General features: G+C 42.1%; 1 protein-coding gene and 1 gene segment (V, D, J or C); one reads left to right on the forward strand and one right to left on the reverse strand.

Moving 5' to 3' along the window:
• The window catches only part of Stard3nl (STARD3 N-terminal like), a 36,600-nt gene extending 23,701 nt beyond the window's left edge, over positions 1 to 12,899 (forward strand). For all 5 annotated transcript variants that reach the window (XM_034510737.2, XM_076939328.1, XM_076939327.1 and 2 more), the window contains 6 exons: positions 83 to 160; positions 2,349 to 2,402; positions 2,511 to 2,628; positions 5,075 to 5,170; positions 11,476 to 11,549; positions 12,455 to 12,899. In XM_034510737.2, coding sequence (XP_034366628.1) covers positions 83 to 160; positions 2,349 to 2,402; positions 2,511 to 2,628; positions 5,075 to 5,170; positions 11,476 to 11,534 — 405 coding nt within the window. In that variant the 3' untranslated portion in view covers positions 11,535 to 11,549; positions 12,455 to 12,899. The remainder of the gene's footprint in view (positions 1 to 82; positions 161 to 2,348; positions 2,403 to 2,510; positions 2,629 to 5,074; positions 5,171 to 11,475; positions 11,550 to 12,454) is intronic.
• A 4,312-nt stretch (positions 12,900 to 17,211) lies between these two features.
• Positions 17,212 to 19,545, reverse strand: part of LOC117714105 (T-cell receptor gamma chain C region 5/10-13-like) — a 20,934-nt gene continuing 18,600 nt past the window's right edge. The window contains 1 exon segment of the C gene segment in view: positions 17,212 to 17,840. Coding sequence covers positions 17,698 to 17,840 — 143 coding nt within the window.

The raw sequence follows: 19,545 nt of genomic DNA on the forward strand, positions 1-19,545 counted from the left end.
CGAAGCAGAACAATGATAGTATTGGAGCTGCTTTATTTTCTACATATTGTACATAACGTTTCTTACCATCTTTCCCTCTCAGCTTTTGGCAGTTTTTCGATTCAAAGTGCTGATACTTGGGTATGCTGTATGCAGATTGCGCCATTGGTGGGCAATAGCGGTGAGTGTGCATCACAGTGGGTTGTCTCCCAGGCTGGTGGCAGGCAACTCACAGCAGGCTGTGCTGACTGGAGACAGGATTTGAATGATCTCTCTTCCCTCACTTTAGTAGACTTAATTTACCAGGGGTCTTTCTGCAGTGAAAACAGTTAATTCTGTAACTGGCGTGGTCTGTAGCGGGGGATCTAGGGGTCCAGGAGTAAGTCCTGGCTCTCCTCCCCTTGTCCTCCATCTCATCTTTTGGGTAAGAGTGGAGGGCAGTGCCTCCAACTATGATATGTGGAAAAGGCCTTGCTTCATGATTGTGTAGTCACATGTTGTTCTGGTCTCTATTTTGATGATGGCCCCTCCCCCTGCCCTCAGTCCCTTCCTGGTTGTCTGTTAGTTACTTTTCTTTCTTTTTCTACTGGATATTTTATTTATTTACATTTCAGATATTCTAACCCCCACCCCACCCCTCCCACACCCCCATTAGTTACTTTTCTATTGCACTGATGTTAGCTTAGCATCTTGAAAGTGGTAGAGTTATTTGCTCACAGTTTGAGATGGAGTCTGTGGGAAGGGCATCCATGGAGTATGAGGCAGCTGGTCATATGGCATCCACAGTCAGGAAGCAGAGATCAACACTGGTGCCCAGTTTACCTCATTTGTGTTTGGTCCTAGACCCCAGCCCATGGGATGCTATTGCCAACATTCAGGGTGGGCCCTCTGACCTCCATTAAGCCTCTCTGGAAACATCCTTGCACACATGCTCAGGTGTTTATCAGCTAAGCTATTGTAAACCCCCAACATGTCCACAGTCCTGTTAGCCAACAGTCACAGAGGGAAAAGCCATTGTCAAGCTCTTTGTTTTGTTCCTCTGGTTTCTCCAGATGAGTGGACACATCCCCACCCCCTGCCTAATCTTTTTCCTTGTGTCCAGCAGAGGCTGCACACAGTCTGTTTATTTTCAGTAAATATTAAGAAACTGAATATTGAAGACAGTGGACTGCCTGCATCATTTTTGCCACGTCTGCGATGTCCTGGATGTTGTCCATCCCTTCCTACAAACCTAGGATCAGATAGAGGGCAGGGCAGAGCTCAGGAGCTCCTTGCACTAGAGGGAGCTCAGGAGTAAGCTGAAATCCAGCAGGAGCAATCTCTGGTTGGGCTGATCCACATAGTGCTGCCCCCACACAGCCATTCAGGGCTGATAGTGTGTGCTGCCTTCCACATCACAAGGTGCAGGTCGGACCTCCTGTCATTCCAAGTCTTGTTTCAAGGATGTAGCTGGCCATTGCAGCAAGCCTTATTCCCATCTCTTGTTGACCTCATCACCCCTTTCTGATTTATTTTGCCATCACATTCTGTATTTGGGACATTGTATTTCAGAGTCTCCACGTAGACTCATGTTTGCCCGACTGTCCATCTTGGTATCTGTTATGAGAGAGATTCACACAGAAGTGTGCATTGAGTCACAGTAAAGTACCTACTTTCATTTTCAAATAGAATTCAGTTTAGTTTCACTGTACCATGTTACATCTCAGTCTAAATAAGGAAAGGTCTGATGGATCAGATCCAGTTTTTTGTTTCAAATTATTTAAATTATTTACAGGAAGGGTAATCAGCTAAGTCACCTAGGAGCAGTTAATGTCAGTCTCTAAAGTAAATTATTGTCTGGTATTAAAATTTTTCTCTCAGCAAATTACCTCGGCGTGAATGTGTGTGTATCTGTTTACAAGGTGCAAGTGTGCGCTCAGCACGCCCCATCCTGCCGTTCATTTTAGTCATTTCTGCCATTCATGCTCCTTAGGCTTTCCCGTGCTCAAGCCTCAGTTGGAAGGTGGGTTACAGTACTCAGTGTGAAGTGATTGCTCTGGGTTTCCCAAACCTAGGGAGACAGAGCCCTCTCTGCATGTCACTTGTCATTTCTTACATGTATTAGACTTGTACCTTGTGCTGGACAGAAGTTTCCCAACAGATTAGCCTTCTACAGCATAAGGGGAGTGTCATATACAGCTACTCAGGTTATATGCCTCAGGTCCCCATTTTGCCTGGAATGGGTATACAGGAAAGCGCAGACACTATGGAAAGCAGCAGACTGGGCACAGCCTGCTCAGGCACTGTCTTGGCTCAGCTTTTTTGTTTTGGGTGGGCACGCATAGTGCTAAGTATCCTATTTGAGGAGTGTTGTATTATGTGTCTTGCAGTTGACAACAGCAGTGACCAGTGCCTTTCTATTAGCAAAAGTGATCCTCTCAAAGGTATGTGTGGCTCTCTTCCCTGTGCTCTTGCTCTCTGCCCCGAGGCAGCCCTCCTTCCTGTGAGGGCTGAGCAGTGGCTGCCTTCCCTCAACACCTCCTGTTCTCTAGCTTTTCTCTCAAGGGGCGTTTGGCTATGTGTTGCCCATCATTTCATTCATCCTCGCCTGGATTGAGACGTGGTTCCTGGATTTCAAAGTGTTACCTCAAGAGGCAGAAGAAGAAAACAGTAAGTTGTTTTTTTTTTTTGTTTTGTTTTGTTTTTGTTTTTGTTTTTGTTTTGTTTTGTTTTGTTTTTTGGCACAGTCAGCCTGCCAGGCTTGCACATTTCACACTGCGGGGAACTGAGGCAAATGGGCACATGTTCTTCAGTGGCTGTGTCAGAACTGACGGGTGTATAGTGACTCCAAGTGGCTCCTTGTTCTGCTGCTGGACCAGGTATCCCTTAGAAGGTATGGCCATTAGTTGGACAGACATTCGTAAAGTAAAAAAAAAAAAAAAAAGTAGCCACTGCTTCCTTCTCCCTGGGCAGCTTGATCTTTTCTCATAATCCCCAGGTCTGTAAGCATTTATCCAGAACAGAACTGCATTTTCAGGGGCAGAGAACGTTGAACCAATTCTGAGTGAATGGAAAAAGCTGCTTTAAAGCAGTCAGTAGCAAAGTGCCGTATCGCTGTATATGTAGCAGACTTAGGATGGGTCACAAATAGAACAGTTAAGTGCCTGGCACTGGGACCATGATGGCTCAGAGGAGGACTCAGTGGCTGGCTCAGCAGGCCGTTGTCTTCCCTTGAGTGACTAAGTGACATCTGGCACCATTTTCTTCTAAGATCTGACGGAGCTATTACATAACCTTTTGATATTCAGTGTGCTAGAATGTTAGGGAGGGGGGTCAAATGGTCCATCAAGAGTGGTGAAGTTGATTACTGGCCTGGGGTTCGTTTCTGCAGGGAACCTTTAGTGGAGGTTCTAGGAGAGAAATGGATCATAACTCAGTTTAGAAGGACTTGCTGCTTTAGACACACCCCTATTGGACCCATTCCCAGCATCTGGCTCAATTTGGCCCAACAAGAAGAAAAAACTCTTGTGTTTTATAGAAAATTAAGCATAATTATAGCTCTAAAAGCAACAGGATCCAGAGTCACTTTACATGAAGTTTGATTTGAAGACTTTCCTTAATAGAGAAGGCAAACAAAACAACAGAACTGTAATTCAAGAGTGAATTTACAGAGCACAGGAACCGGTGACCTTAGATGCTTCTGCCCTTCTGTGTCCTTCCTTCTAGCTGAGAAGGGACATGTCAAGTTACTTTAGGGAGGCCACTTTTTATCATATATAAACTCTAAACTCAATATTGTTGAAAATACCAAGTATTCACCTGACTGAGGTTTGAATAGTTACGTGATTAAACCAGCTTCACAGTATCTAATGGAGGTGAGCACAGAGGCTGGAGATGTGGTTCAGTGAGTAAGAGGACCTGCTGCCAGGGCTGACAGCCTAAATGCTGTTCTCAGAACCCACATGGTGGAAAGAGGGAACCAACTGTCACAGATTGTCTTTTGATTATATACTGTGACACATGCTTACCCCAGACAGGCATGCATACACAAATACATAGACGTTATTTTTTTAAAAAGAAGAGAACATTAAGCAAAGCCACCTACTATCAGAAAACAACAAAATGTATTTTCCTCCCTACATTCTACCATAAGTAGATCCTGACCTATAATGTATACATTACATAGTGTGTGTGTGTGTGTGTGTGTGTGTGTGTGTGTGTGTGTGAAATCGTACCAGTGGGTACAGAATCACATGGAGAAAAGAGAACAGGAAAGATAGTATTAGGTACTAAGAGAGGACAGTGCAGGTAAAGGACACATGACTCATGAAAGGATATGAAGCTAATTGGTTTTCTAGTTTAAACTGGTTTTTTCCTTTTTGTGGTGGATAAGTGTATAAAATTATAATTGATAGTGAAAGTATAAAACCCTCAGTGGAAGCCCATGGCTTGAGAATGGCTGTACTAACTGTACAGATGTCCATAGAGAGGTACAGAGTTCAGGGCGGGCCAAGGGCTTGCTCGGTGGCTGTGTTCATCTTGCTGCGTGGTATTTTTGTGAGGGTTTTTGTTTTTTTACAGTAAACTAATTTTATGTTAATAAATGAATACATATATCTTGAAATTTAAAGCATCATTTGTCTTCATTGTAGTGGCACGTAGGAAACGTACCTGGTGTCTGCTGTGTGACCAGCTACTTGCTGCCACAGTTCCTAACACCGACTGGCTTTAGCAAAAAAGCCTTAAGGACAGATGTTCTTCCTCCTTTATGAGGTTCTGTCATTTGACTATTTTGGTTTTGAAATTGGTGTTGATGTCTGTAGAGCCGTGAGAATCTTCAGGAGATCGACCTGAATACTGAACCCAGGTGTACTTGGAAATGACCATTAAAACTATCTGGTTTTTGTTTTTTTTTGTTTTTCTTTAATCTTCACAAGATTGGTGTGTGGTTTTATTAATGGAATCTTTATTTGATGGTTGAAAGATTTTCAAAGTGCCTTGTTTCTCTTAATAGTTTATTTGATATATTGAAATGTCATTTTTATAACAGTTAATCTTGCCAGGAAGCTACCAGGAGGGTAGTGTGGTTCTTAGCTTCTGTTTTCTTCTCTCCCAGGACTCCTGCTAGTTCAGGATGCATCGGAGAGGGCAGCTCTCATCCCTGCAGGGCTCTCTGATGGTCAATTTTACTCCCCTCCTGAGTCTGAAGCAGGTAAGCCATCACTGACCATTTGTGTTTTGGTTCCTTTTGAAGCCCCCTGCATTTATTCCCTCTCCTGCCCTGTCTATTCCCCAGTCTGTTTAGCAGACGCTGAGCATGCCATGATGTAAAACTAAGTAGGGGAGTCTCCCAGGGGGCCAGTGGTGACAGAGAGTAGCAGCAATGGGCCTAACCAAATGCCCAAGGATCTAGAATATGCATTTACAAAGAAAGTGTGCAGAGAGCCAGTTCTGTGAAGAAAGTGTACCAACACCAATAACCTTTGGGAAAAATACAGAGAACCATACTAAGCTACCACTGTATTGCATTAACATAAGGATTACTTATAAAGATCCCCTACACATGGAAGGCGTCAAACCACATATACAACAGTTGAGAGCTCGAGGCAGGTAGTGCAGCTCCTGTAGAAAACAGCTTGGTGCTTCCTAACGAGACTCAGTGTAGAGTGATGGTACCGTCCACACTTGCTTGTCTTGCTATTTGTTCAAGAGAAAGGAAGACAAACCCAAGACACAGTGAGCCCCTGTAATCAGCAGCATGGTGTATGGTAGCTATCAGCAGGTGACAGAATGTGACACATGCATCCAGGGCAATATACCAGAGCCTTAAAAAGGAGCTAAATCTGGACCCATGACTTCTGTGAACCTGGAACAGAATGCACAAGATAAAATAACCCAGATGTAAAAAGTAACACTTGCAGGACTTTGTTTATCAAGGTGCCAGTGAGGTCAGATCCCAAGAGTCAGTAGAATAGTGGCTGCCCAGGATGGAGGAAGGTGTATAGATGACATGTTAATGGCTTCACAGTAATGTGGGCTTTAGAGCCACTGCATGGAAACACTTCAAAATGGTTAAATACTATAGTAGGCGAGGTAAAAAATAATGTGTAAAATACTTGATTTTATTTACATGTATTTTCATACAATATATCAAATATTTTAAGTTGCTAGGACTTTACAGGTACTAGGCAAGTAAGGGCCACTGGGGCTCGTTCACCCACCAGGGCCTTTAGTCTGTGATGTCTGCCACCACCTAGTGGTCTTCTGGGGAATTACCACTGGGTTAAGAAGCCAGAGAGAGCAGAAACAATTCCATAGGTAGTGTTCCTTTAGGTAGCTGTTTTACTTATGTAAGATACACATTAGGATTGGTAAACATAGGTTGAATCTCAAAGAGCTTGCTTTCTTGTGTTACATTTATACTATCTTAATGTTTAATTTGGAAAAAGATAAAATTATTACAGAAGGTAATGTGCTTAAAACTGTCAAGCTCTTCTCTCACACAGACTCTCATAGTGTTGAGAGGGGCAGCGCTGCCTGCCTGCAGACTGGTGCTGTCAGAGGACGGGGGCTGCCTTCCTCGCCTTGTGTCTCAGCACCCAAACTAATATCTGGCACATGATAGATTTCTGTGGGTGGGTTAAAGTAGGGAAGGAGATTCAAGGAAGTGAACTTAGGAGTGCTATCTTCTTTTCTAAAGAAGGAACAACTCAAAATTTAGAATGGGAATTCAGGAATCAGCACACCTCAGTCGATCTTGGCTGGAAGTAGACCCTGCTTTGTGCACAAAGCTTACTGATGAGTCTAACGATAGCCTGCTTGCTCATACCGAGCACGGAAGAGGAAGCCATAGGCCTCCCAGGGGGACTGGAGTAAAGGTGCTGACTGGGCACAAGGGAACAAAGTGGGATGCTTAGGTCGGGACAGCACTTTACCCTCATGGCAAGTCTGGTTTGAAGTACAGACAGACTAGTTTGGGACTGAAGGTGTGTAGTATAGAAGCATAGCACTTGCCTGGCATATGTAAGCCATGGGTTGATCCCAGTGCAGTGGACAGCTGGACGGATAGATGAATACCTCAAACTGTATAATACTTACTTATTCTGGGCAAGTCAAAATAAAGGGGCTGCTTTGCCTGCAGACAGCCTTGCCTCATTCCTTCATTCCCTCGGGGCTCTAAATTGGGAGGTTACCCTTTGTACTGGGAATATTTAATGCATAAAAACCCATTCCAGGGGCTATTGGTTAATGGATATTTTAAGCTCTTTGGAAGTATATATAACTTCACATACTACAAGTAAATACATCTTTTGTGAATGAAAATTAAATGAAGTAATTTTTCTCCAGCAAGCTTTCCAGGGTGGATGCAGGGCAATCCATCTGTGATGTCTACCACCTAGCGGTCATTTAGGGAATTACCTCTGGATTATAGCTAGTGGTAGCTTTTAGGTCATTTTACTATATCAATAAACTGTTTGTGGATGGTTACACTTAGCAACTGTGCCTGTACATCTCATGCTAAGGGGACTATCCCTCTGCTTCCTATCTTGATGCTTTGTCTCCTGGACATGTACGAGTAACAGTCATGCCGTGTGGTTTCTGCATACAGCTGCTCTTTCTGCAGACGTTCTTGTTCCTTTACTGTGTGACACTGCGCCATTTGTCAGTTTCTGGTGCCTCAGATTGCAGTTTGGGCTGTTAATAAGTAATTGAGCCATGAACAGCCACTTACGTGTTTAGACATTTATTACCTTTCTTGAATGCATTTGTAAAAGTTTGTTATGCCATGTGGTAAATGCCTCCTGACCTTTTCATAAGCTGCTCTTTGCAGTTTTCTGCTCTGCACATACTTCAAGCAGTGAGTATTGGCCTTACTGTTATGACTGCTTGTCATCCCTGCACACGTTTGCTATTGGTCGGCTAACAGAGGTGCTTGCTGTCCTTGACTTACATGTCCCCACATGCTGGCATCTTTTCCATACCGCTGCTCCACATTGCTTACGTCTTTCACTTTATATTTAATTCACGTTTCAATTAAATTCTGTAATAATTCCATACATTTATATAACACAGCCTGATCACACTATATATATATACCCCACCCCTCCCACCCTGGCAATCCCCCTCTCCTCTCTACAGATCCCTCTCTCATTCTCATGTCTTCTTGTTTGGTTGGTTATCTACTGGGTTTAACCAGAGTCCTTGTGAGCATAGGTGATGCTGTCCGTTGGAGCATGGGGAACTCACCAGTGACAACACTACTGAAGACAGTGACTACCCCTTCTCTAGTAGCCACCAGTATTCAGTAGCTCCCCAGGGAGAAGCAGGGTCCCCATGACTCCTCAACCCGCATTCATGATTGATTATTGATCTTCCCAGTCTTGTGTAGGCAGCTACAGCTTCTGCAGGTTCATTATTGAATATCCAGATCATGTCTATCAGATAGCGAGTGGTTCACACCACCTTCCCTGTCATCGTCCTGCAGCCTCTGCTGTTTCCCCATGTAGTCTCTGAGCCTTGGAGGAGATGTAAACGTTCTCTTTAGGACTGAGCACACAGCTCTCTTATTCTCAGCACTCAGGCGGCCAGGACATTCTCTGACCAAGGCTGGAGCCTCAGGCCAACGTCTTCAAGCCCACTTCAGTGGTGCCTGTCCTGTGGTCTTCTTGTGTGTTGTGTGTTAATGTCAATTAAGCCTAGCTTATGGGTCTGCTCTTTTGATGATAGTGTATTAGCGGTCATAGCTAAGATCTCTTAACCTTCTTTCATAAAGGAATTTGTCTATGGATTTTAGCTAGACGTTTCAGTCAAGATTAGGGTATTTTTGTTTGATTTTGCACTTGAGGGGGATTATAGTATATTTTAATTACTTTTCATATGTAAAAGAAATATACTGCATGCACATTCTCTTGATGTCAGTTTTCTGTCCATTTGTCTTTGAAACAATTATCAGAACAGTGACTCCCCACTGACCCACTGACATATTTGCTAAAAGTCATTTGCTGTGACTGTGCCAAGCCAGTGGTATCCTTGACTCCCTCTGGATTGCGTTTAGAAAAATCTTTTTCTACTTTGTAAAAATGTCTCTTATTTTACTTGGTTGACTTGAGTCCTTTCTTATGATCTGAGACAGGCCTTTAAAACTTGCTTTTTAGACCTTGCTTTGCTGGTACACATACATTTTGACCTGCTGTAGTGTTAACTGTTCATCAACAGATTCGTGACATGGCCCTTTGGTAGATCCTTATTTACATTTCTACAAATATTAGGTATATGGGTTGATGGCTCTCAACAACCCCAGGAACATTTGGCCAGTATTTCTTCAAATGTCTTCCTGATTCCCCATTCACATTTTGGTTTGCTTGGTTTGAGCTGGCCAGCATCTGTCTCTGCACCATGCCTTCTGGTCTTTCTCTGCTGTGCAGATTGGATGCTGTCAGTCACTCTCAAGTGAAGCGAGGGCTCCTGCTGCCCATCTCACTTGCCCCATCCTCTCATAGCCTCTCCTGACCATTCTCCCACTCCAGGACTTGTGTTTCAGTCTCTGCTCCTTTTTAATGCTACTGCATCTTGACAATCTCTGACTGTTTTTTTTTTTTTTTTTTTTTCTCTTGCCTTTCTTTACTTTCTTAAATGATGGTATGTATCCTTTGAGTGTATTTATGCTTTGATGTTTCCTGGTTGAATGTTTTCCTGGTGACACGCAGATGTTTGTTTTTGACTTTTCTTTTATCTCTCAGGACGATCATTAACACACTGTGTTGTTTCTCTTTTAAATAACGCTTCCTCTAATTTCTGTTGCGCTTTGTTGAATGTATAGTGAAGCAGTTCTGGATTTGGAGTTTTTTTCTCTCAGAAGGGCACTGTTGTTAACATAGTAAATTACCCATGAAGTACACTCTGTATAGAACAGTGCTACTTCTTTTTTCTGTGTTTTATCTTTCTCCTCCTCTTCTTTCTCCTTCTCATCTACTTCCTTCTCTTCCTCCTCCTCCTCTTCTTATTCTTCTTTGAAAAACTTTCCTAAATTTTAAGAAGATTTGTATTCTTAGAAGACTTCCTATATGTATCAGATGGAAATATACTCCCCCGCCTCTAGGTCCCTTTGCACATCTGCTGCTCTGCGTTCATGTGTATGAAACGTCTCGCCCAGTGGACAGAGTTTCACAGCATTCCTCCACGTCCTGGCTCTTACATTCTTGCTTTGCTTTCTAAACCTCATTTCCCAGAGGTCTCTGGACTCTGCCATGCTTAGTGGTATCCAGACTAGACTCTCCACCATTCCTTCCTTGTACTGTGCTTGTTCTCTGCTTCATAAGACAAACGTGCACTCGAGAGCACACTACCTCCTGTCTCTGCATCCCATGAGAGTGGCTGCCTCCTTAGTTATACCTTGTCTTCTTACTCTCCTAAAATCCTTCCCTGATTGTGAGAATGCTACACACTTACATAAGATTATACCAAGCTGGCCTGAGGGGCAATATCAGCTCATGGTGTTTTCTTCTACTTGTGTGTATAATTTCCTACCCTGGTGCTTGTACTTGCTATAGTAAAAGCAGGATTCTGTTTGTGAAGTTATGAGTTAAAAGTTAGTTTCCTTCATTTTGCTGTGGATATTTTGAAATTTTCAAAGATATGTAAGTATTATGTTATATGGTTATTTTCTGTTATTTCTACACACACATATATGACACATGTGTGCATATATATACATATATATGTATATATATATATTTGGGGTTTTAATTTTGTCATATGTAAGCTTAGACTGTGCAGACTTTTTATGTAACCATTTGTTATGAATTTGCTTCTGCAATAATTTTGTTATCATAAATTATATAAAAATTAATTTTAAGTGAGTGCAAGTTATTTCACAGAAATGTAACTCAAAGAATATATTACTCAGACTGGTAGCTCAGATTTCTGATCTTTAGAGGAAAAAGTCCTTGATGATAATTAGTATTTTTTATTTAGTAAAGATACTAAGGAAGGAATTTTGGAACTAGACAGAGCTTGCTCAATTGTAGAAAACCCTAAAGCTGAAAATCAGAGAGCTTCTCAGTGATGCCTGCGGCACTTGACCATGTACCAGCACCCTCCGTTAGCATGAGGAATCATTACTGTGCCCAGTGCAACCTGTGCCATGGATTCTTAAATCATCTTGATTAAATGTAGCTTATACTTAATGTATACACAGTGGGGCTGGAGAGATGCTTCAGTGGCTAAGAACCAGCAAGTCTTAACAAAGAGGGAGATGAAGGATAGGATCTGTTAATAATTCTTGGTAAGTGAATACCTTTGACTAGTGTATAAGGGAGTCCATTCACCAACCTAGTCCAAGGCTAGAAGTGGTGTGTGAACTTTCTTCTACAGAACCTAAGGTCAAACTTTAAAGGACAGTTTATTGATCTGTTTCTTTTTTATATCTACATTATATTTTATATCTACATTTCAGTAAAGAAGTTTGTAACATTAACACAAGGAGACCTGGCTTTTCTTTTCTTTCCCACCTCATAGGATCTGAAGAAGAAGCTGAGGAAAAACAGGACAGTGAGAAACCGCTTTTAGAACTATGAGTTCTGCTCTGTGAAGTGAGTGTTAATAAGTGGAATTGTACCAACAAAGTGTTGAAGTGTGTCACAGAGTGTGCAGCCAAAGCCAGATTTGTCCTGCTTGTGTAAGAACAAGGCCTCAGATTGAGGCCTTCATATTGTATATAGGTTGTAAATATATATCCTGAAAGAAGCCTCAGAGGCCCACATTTCTAAGAAAATAAGGATTAACTTGGCCAGATTGTCAGTGCCACCTGTTGGCTTAATTTCAAACACGTTCCTAACGTGTCTTAAGGTCAGCGATGCTGTGAGGTAAGGGATCGATGGTACCTCCCTGTTACACTGTGGATGGAGAGGGTGGGCGATAGACTTGTCTGAGATGGCACAGCATAAAGTGGAGGACTGAGCTCACATCCACCCAGTCGTACCCCAGGGACTTCTGCAGCTCCCCATAGGGATGCATCTCGAGGGTGTTGGCACTTCTGATAGGAAAGCTGTGAGCTCTAGTATGGAGGACACTGCTGAGTGTCTTCATATGACAGGTTAGTCACTTGAACATCCTCATGCAGGGACAGTATGTAGCAAGCAGAGGGCAGCAGTGCTTCTAGACATAACCACTGGGGAAGAGGCTATGGGATTGTGGCTCACAAAGCAAGGGAAGGCAGATGGGCCGCTGGCCCAGTCGGTGCCACAGCAGATGAGCCCGTTCTTATCTGTGACACTGTCAGCACACAGCACAGCAGCTGGACACACCAGAGGAAAATCTGTCAGCATGAAATAATCAGGTTTTATGTTAAACCCTTCAAAATAAACCTATATGTTGTCATGCCAGTGTCCTTTATGAATCTCTGTCACAGCCTGCCTGCAGTACAGAGTTAGGAAAATGGCAGCAACACAGCACTTGGCCTCGGGCCATCGCTCACTGTCTTCACTCTTTCTCTAAGTGTGAAGAACCCTCACAGCGAGTCCTCCAAGGAAGACAGCTGAAGTGGTGGATCTGCTCACTGCTGGATGCTGATGAGCTAGTGAGTTTATTTATGGTGATACCTCATGGACATTGCTCCACCTCCACTCACATCATCCCTGCCTGTGGCCATTGGGTCATGCTGTGGTCCTTCTTCTAGTCTGTGAGTTTTGGTCTGACCTGATAATGAATAACTCAGTCTTGTGCTGCATCTGAATCAAAAGACTGCTTAATATATTGAAATAACAATTTTGTAGTAAGTGAATACCTTTTTATTTCAATTCTCAGAATGTATTTTTTGTTTCATGTCTCAGATTTCTTTTGTATTTCTTTTTTAACTCCTTACATTTCACTTGTGTTTTTAAACTCATGCACACATGCTCTTTGTACAATTTTAAAATAATAAATCCAACATATCAAAATGACTATTGTGTTTTGTCTCTATTATATGTTGTCCAGGAGTGGTGGGTTACAAAAGGAAGAGGGTATTGGTATACCTGGGGGCTCAGGTGTATTGTCCTGTGTTTTGTATGACTCTCTTGGGACTTCTTGTTCTGAGGTAGGGTCTGATGTTCTGCACACAACCAGCCTGCAAAGGCTGTGGATGCTTTTGCTGCTACTTTTCTTGGAAGCTTACATTGTTAGGATTAATATCAGCTAATGCCTTCAAGTGTTTTTACACTCACTTTTCCAAATTCACTTTCGGCTTCCCGGAAGGGAAGGCTGTGAGGCTCCACCATTGGCTGTGTCATGCTAGGAAGGTTACTGCATGCAGCAGCAATGCTTCACACTTGGCCCTGTGCAGATCCAGTCCTGCGTATGCCCTGTTTCAAGAGTATGCCTACCTCAGCACGGCCACAGGAGTCTAGCAGGAAGGCTGGGGTTCAACCAAGAAGGGCTACTCATAGTAAGAGAGCTGCAGGGAACTCTCCAGGTCTGTTCTTGGGACAGGACCTCAGCACTCTTTCTCAGTGGTGTTCTTTCTCAGCACTGACATCTGGCTAGGCTTCAAGTACATGAAATTGTCACTGAAATGTCACCGTATTTGCACTCTGAGTTAAAAACAAAAAAGTTAAAAAGTATCAGCATCTGATTCTAGCTGAAGCAGCTGAGAACCGAGTGTCCACCTTAGTGTGACTCTTCAGTTTGACAGCCACCACCCAGCATGAAGCTATTTTTTTTTTCTACTAGCCATGGCCGTTTGAAGCGGAGCAGCACTGGCTGTGGTTTAACTGCTCTTATTTTCTCTTCTAACACCCTAGCTACCCTTTGTGCTGCCCCAATCAGTAGTGGTAGGTTTGGCTTTGAGCATTTTCCAGGAAGCAACCACATTGACCAAGCAGGTAAAGAAAAGATGTCTGAGAAAATAAAGCCACCAACCATAGCAACACCTTCCTGCACACCATTAACCTCCAGTGTTCCCTCCTCCCCTGCAACTGACACTCTACTGCTGAGACTCGGGAGCCCAGCTGGACTCTGGAAGGAGGATGCTGAGATGTCTAGCTGGTCATGGCCTCACAAAGCTGCTGCTGCTGGTTGTCAGGTCCCTGTCTGTATTTGCCACTGCAGAAAGAGTTCTTGTCTGGAAAGCTGTTCCAGGAACTTGGACTGAGAAAGTCTGATGAACTCAGGACCATCAAGGAGTCATCTCTGAGTCTTGTTCTTGAGTTGCTCCAAAATGTAGCTCTGCCTGCTTTCCAAAACCTGCTTTTTAGACTGAGGCTGACTGTAAACAACCCTTCCAGTGTTAAGGTTAGATAGTACTGATTCAACTGTAGTTCTGTAAGTGTCCATTAGAAAAAGTGTGTCACAGACCCTGAACTCTCATCCAGCTACCACATTTAGAACATTGGGCTTACGCTCTTTGCTTACAGAAAAGCACTAAGAGATGCCATGTATTACTGCACAGTAGAAAATGGGGAAAGAACATGAATAGACACATGTAAACAGACATAGAAACAGGCGTCAAACTAATGAAATGTTTATTTTCAGAAAAAATAAATTGATGCCATCGTAAGATCGTGTTTTACACTTGAAAGGCTAACCTAGCACTGAAGTTTGACAGGCCTCTTCCAGGTATTCACATACGCCTGGGCTGCACAGCTAAGTTGGGCTTTCTGAAGGGGGATTTGGCATGTCTACTCAGGATCACTAGAGAACATGAATATGATACTTAGTCTGTTATTGTTCATATGTGCAAGTGTGCATGTCCACATAGAGACAAGCCCAAATGTTGACTTTCAGGCACTGTCCACTCTCGGTGGCCTTGAACTCACCACATAAGCTAGGCTGACTTGCCAGTGAGCACCAAGAATATGCACATCTTAGCCTCATCTGGGTTGAGATTAAAAGTGCATCACCACCATTCCTGAATTCCTACAAGGGTTTCAGGGATTGAGTTTTCATCATTATAAAACATACTTTTGTTTTGTACAATTTATTTAATTGCAAAATAAAAAAATACAAAGTGGTATACATCAGTAGTAGAGAAAACTCCAAGGTGTATTGTCTAGTTTTCTCTTTGCTTTATAATTGAGCCATGGAGTTTCTAAACTAGTTGTAGTATATAGTTGAGAAGTATTTGAAGGACTCTGCTTACCAGTGCACCATGGGTGTATAAGAAAACCTGAAAAGCTTGTTAGCCAAGTTCTCCCAGCTGTTGAGATGGTTGGAACACACTCAGCTCTTTCTCAAAGGCCTTTTGAAGTTTTGGAAGAAAGGCTACTGTCCAGACAAGAGTTTCTGCATGTGAAATTGTAGAAATCTTTGTTTTTTTATGAGTGCCTTTGAGTGCAGACTTCGGTTCCCAATTTTTTTTTTTTTATCCTAACCTGTGGTGGACAGGAAGTCTGTGACAGACTAGCCTCTAGCTATGTAATTTTAACAACAGCATACAACCAGGTGATGAAAGGTGGATCATTCTCAGTCAGTTCTTAGCCTGATGAGGAAGATTTTTCTGAGGAGTACCTTTTTCTGCTCTATAGCCAAATGATTTAGAAGGCAAAAGAGCTGGGCTTTTGAACCCAGGATGCCTTGGGTTCCTTATTTAGGAACTTTGCTCTAGTTCTTAGCTGCATAGTTATGGGAAGGTTTCTTGCTCATCTTGGCCTCAGTTTCCCAACCTACAGAATGTAATTTACCCTTGTCTCACTGTGTATGAATGAGATTTAAAATAAGGATTCATGTACCATGATCAATCTTCTTCATTAAGCTTTCTGCAATTGAATTTGCAGGTGCATAGAAACTGGAATATGTTCTCCACATCATAGTTAAATTTCATCATGAGACTAAATCATACATATAATGTAATGTCTATTTCACATAGCTGGGAGAAAAAAATGAATGCTTCCAAAGATTTAAAAATATTTAAGGAAAATGTTTACAGTGATTAGACATTTTTACAGTGTAGACATTCATCAAGCATGGAATTCTGTAATTACATATATGTCTTCTGGATCACTGTGAGAGCGGAAAGACTAAGAGACAGACTCTTAAATGCCTTTGAAGTGTGATTTCTGGTCCAGGGTCCTCCCATCAAAGCACACAGCTTCCCCATATGTATCAATTTTAGTGAACAAGCCTTGGATGAAGAAGAAAAATGCACAACTCTTCCTCCTCAGAAATGTATTTGGCTTCATCTGAGTCTTCCACGTGGCGAGTCTGAGGATTTCCAGAGCCCACTGAGTGGAAGAGCTACGTGTCAGAATGCTGTTCACATCCTGAGAACATTAATAATGGCCCCCGTGGTACCTGCATCCCATAGCCCACTTCGTTAGTGCTCTCCCAGAAAGAGCAGAAAGAGCAGGGGTATGGTAGGGACTCACGGGTGAAGGCAGAGCTTCTACTGATGGCAGAGTGGGAGACTATTGTGATTCCAGAGTAGAGCAGAGTCTTTCCCAAAGAAGAAAGACTGAATATTGATGAACAATAGGTGACCTGGAGTATATGTAAGGAAAAGAGACTTTCAAGCCCTTCAGAAAATTCTTGAGATGATTCAAACCATTTGTTTTATTTTTCTCAGTTGAGAGTGACTTAGAAGAAGGGACATAATAATTGCATAAATTATCTATGTCTATAAAACAAATGCACCAAACTCAGATAAACCTCATTTTAAATTATGACTGGTAATTGAAAATCGGTGAATTTAAATGTTTTATAGGATAGTATTGTATTCATCAGTGCACTCTTAGAGAATTTTAATTTGCCTGGTGCATTAGAAGCTAAGTCTGTGCCTTTGTGGTAGCCACTATTTCTAAGTTAGAGTCTGGAACATAACTAGAGGCTCTCAAAGACTGGCCAGCACAGAACTTTATTAACCCATGTAATGTACACAGCTCCAGAGGACACATGACTCTCATTTTCTTGCACAGTATTTGATCTCACACAGATTTTTCTAAATTCTAGATCCAGGGTTGAAACCTAGGTTCTCAGGTCTACAGTCCATATGTTCATCTCCTCTATTGGCTTTCCTCCTGGGGTTTGGGCAGCTCTCCTGTGAGCAATGTGAGGATTTGGAGGCATGATGCTGTGAAACAGGCAGAGTTGATGACACAGCACACATCCTGTTTCCATGACAATGACTTAAACTAAATGACCTAGTTTCCCCCTAGAGAGCAGTCCCATTGGCTTCTGCACGTAGCCACACTTGTAGGATCCACTGTCCAGAATATTTTCCCAACCATCATCTAATATTTAGGATTATAGTTTTAGTCCTTGTTACCAACAGACATAAAATGTCTGATTTTATTTGTCATGTTTCTTTGCACTTTGAACCTTCAATCACTGCCACAAATAAAAACACACATTACACCAAAGGTAGGCTGGATTTTTAAAATTATATTTTATAAAACAAAGCACATAATTCAAGTTCAAATGAAGTTATTTAGGGCATATGAAGTAGAGGCTTTGGAAGCATTATCTGGTTCCAGGGCATGAAGTGGGGTGACTAGGAGCTGCAGTTTGTGTACATTTGGCCTGTGATGCTAGGGGATACAAGAGGGACTGAGAGACATGGGTTAGGATGGCTGGGTGCTTGGAAGCTATTTGTTGGAGAGTGAAGTTGATCAGTTTCTTCTCTGCTGTGAGAACTATAATAACAATACAAAACCACACACATGTGTCCTTGTAGAGGTCAAAGCCAGCAAGCAAGCCCAGATAGACCCTCAGCAGATATTGAGATGCAGGATGGATGAAGACAGCATGACCCTTCTCTTTCATCATTCATTATGAACGTTGACCATCACAAGGCACGGATGTTCTTCTAAACAGACAGCATACAACAAAGGCCAAGTGGACCACACTCTTAAAGAACAGGATGAGGTAGGTGTAGAATACAGAGGTGGTGGTGACCTGAAGCTGCAGCATCTCTAAAAGAATCCTGGAGTTAGTGTTATCTGCTCTTTTGACAAAACAGCACACATAGGCAACTTTTCTTTTCTTCTGGTGACCTGCACTGAGGGACAACTCAACACCTACTACTCTTAGCAGAACCAGCAAGAGGAGTCATCTTAGAAGTCAGATTAATAACAACCCTTGATAAGTTCATTTGGAATTTTCCTACTACTGAAAAGAGAAGTTGCACTCGGGGTAGATGGATCCATTTGAAGGTTAAGTGGAGGATAAGTTTAGAAAATTTCACTTCTGGCATATCTAAATAATAACAGATAATATCCATCATGTACAAAACAAATTCTAAATAATAATCTAGCATCTTTGCACATGAAACTTTCAACTTTTAATAAATTAATAGCTTTTTGTAGAGGAAGAATTTTCATTTCTATTTGCAATCAAAGAGAGGGCACAGAAAAAAATGGTTTGCCTAATATGAATTGAGTAACCCACAGCCTAAGTCTTTGTCCACAGATGTGACTTTAAAGAAATGTTATGTAATTTCTTTTTTATCTCCAAGTATTACTATCATTCCAGACATAAAAATATAAGTACAAGTACAACATAGAACATCTGAAGCATTGTATATGAAGCCTGCAGGGCTCCTTCAGAAGACACTGACTATGGAAACCCTATGTTAGCTCAGTGGGATGCACAGGAGATTATAGAACAGGACTCTAGAGAAAAGCCTGAGGCAACCTGTCAGTCCAGGTTTCCCAAGACACTCACCCATCTCTCTCAAGCCTTTCATTAGTATATAATGGGTAATTGGAGTTTTATAAGAAATATATGCTATCATCAGTTAATACAATGATGGAATTGGAGAGCCACAGTAGCTACTTAATGAGTCAAGGTCATGATTCTTTCTGGCCTGAAGATAACAGATCTCAAGTAATAAAATGTTTTAACTCTGTCCTTGGTCAGGTCCATTCCTGATGTGGCACCTCAGATCTCAGCTCTTGTCCCTGAGGAAATGGAAGAGCAGTCATCCCTAGAATAAATATATGAGTCTCATCTTGGTGTATATATCAGGAGAAAGGAGCAGAAACTAGTACTCACCCTGTTCACTAAATATGATAACTGTGCTGGGCATCTGACACTATGGCACTCATCTCTGTAACTGGGAATTTAGGGTGATCATTCTCCATTGCCAAGTGAAGCACATCTTGCTTACAGAATGGAAGTCACTCATGCATACATGTTTAGATGGATCATTAGAAGGACTGGACACAGTATGAAGCCCATGCTCTTCCCCATTCATATAGCACTGCACAGAAGACAATACCTTATTCTGTGACTTAAAGGGAAGATGCAAAACTGAGTAAGCGATCAAGCTGCCATTTGGTGATCTGCATTGTATCCCAGATCTGAATGTGTGATACCTGACATAATATTAGCTCACTAACCACACCTGAACTATAGAGTACTATTACAGTGTATGAGAGGAGTAACAAGAGAGATACACAAGACATACACACAGAACACAGCTCAAGGGCCTTTTGTCTAAAATGGACTCTGTAGGTGTTAGGAAATGTGATTACTAGGGGGGAAAGTAGTAAAAAATCTATGGCCCCTAATCAAAATTATATTGTACGAAGAAAAATTGTTGATATGACTAGGAAATGATGGATTAAATTACAGTATCACTCAGTCTTGACTGCAATTGCAGCCATTGTGGCTTTA

This window comes from Arvicanthis niloticus, chromosome 8 (assembly GCF_011762505.2).
Source record: "Arvicanthis niloticus isolate mArvNil1 chromosome 8, mArvNil1.pat.X, whole genome shotgun sequence".
NCBI classification, from domain to species: domain Eukaryota; kingdom Metazoa; phylum Chordata; class Mammalia; order Rodentia; family Muridae; genus Arvicanthis; species Arvicanthis niloticus.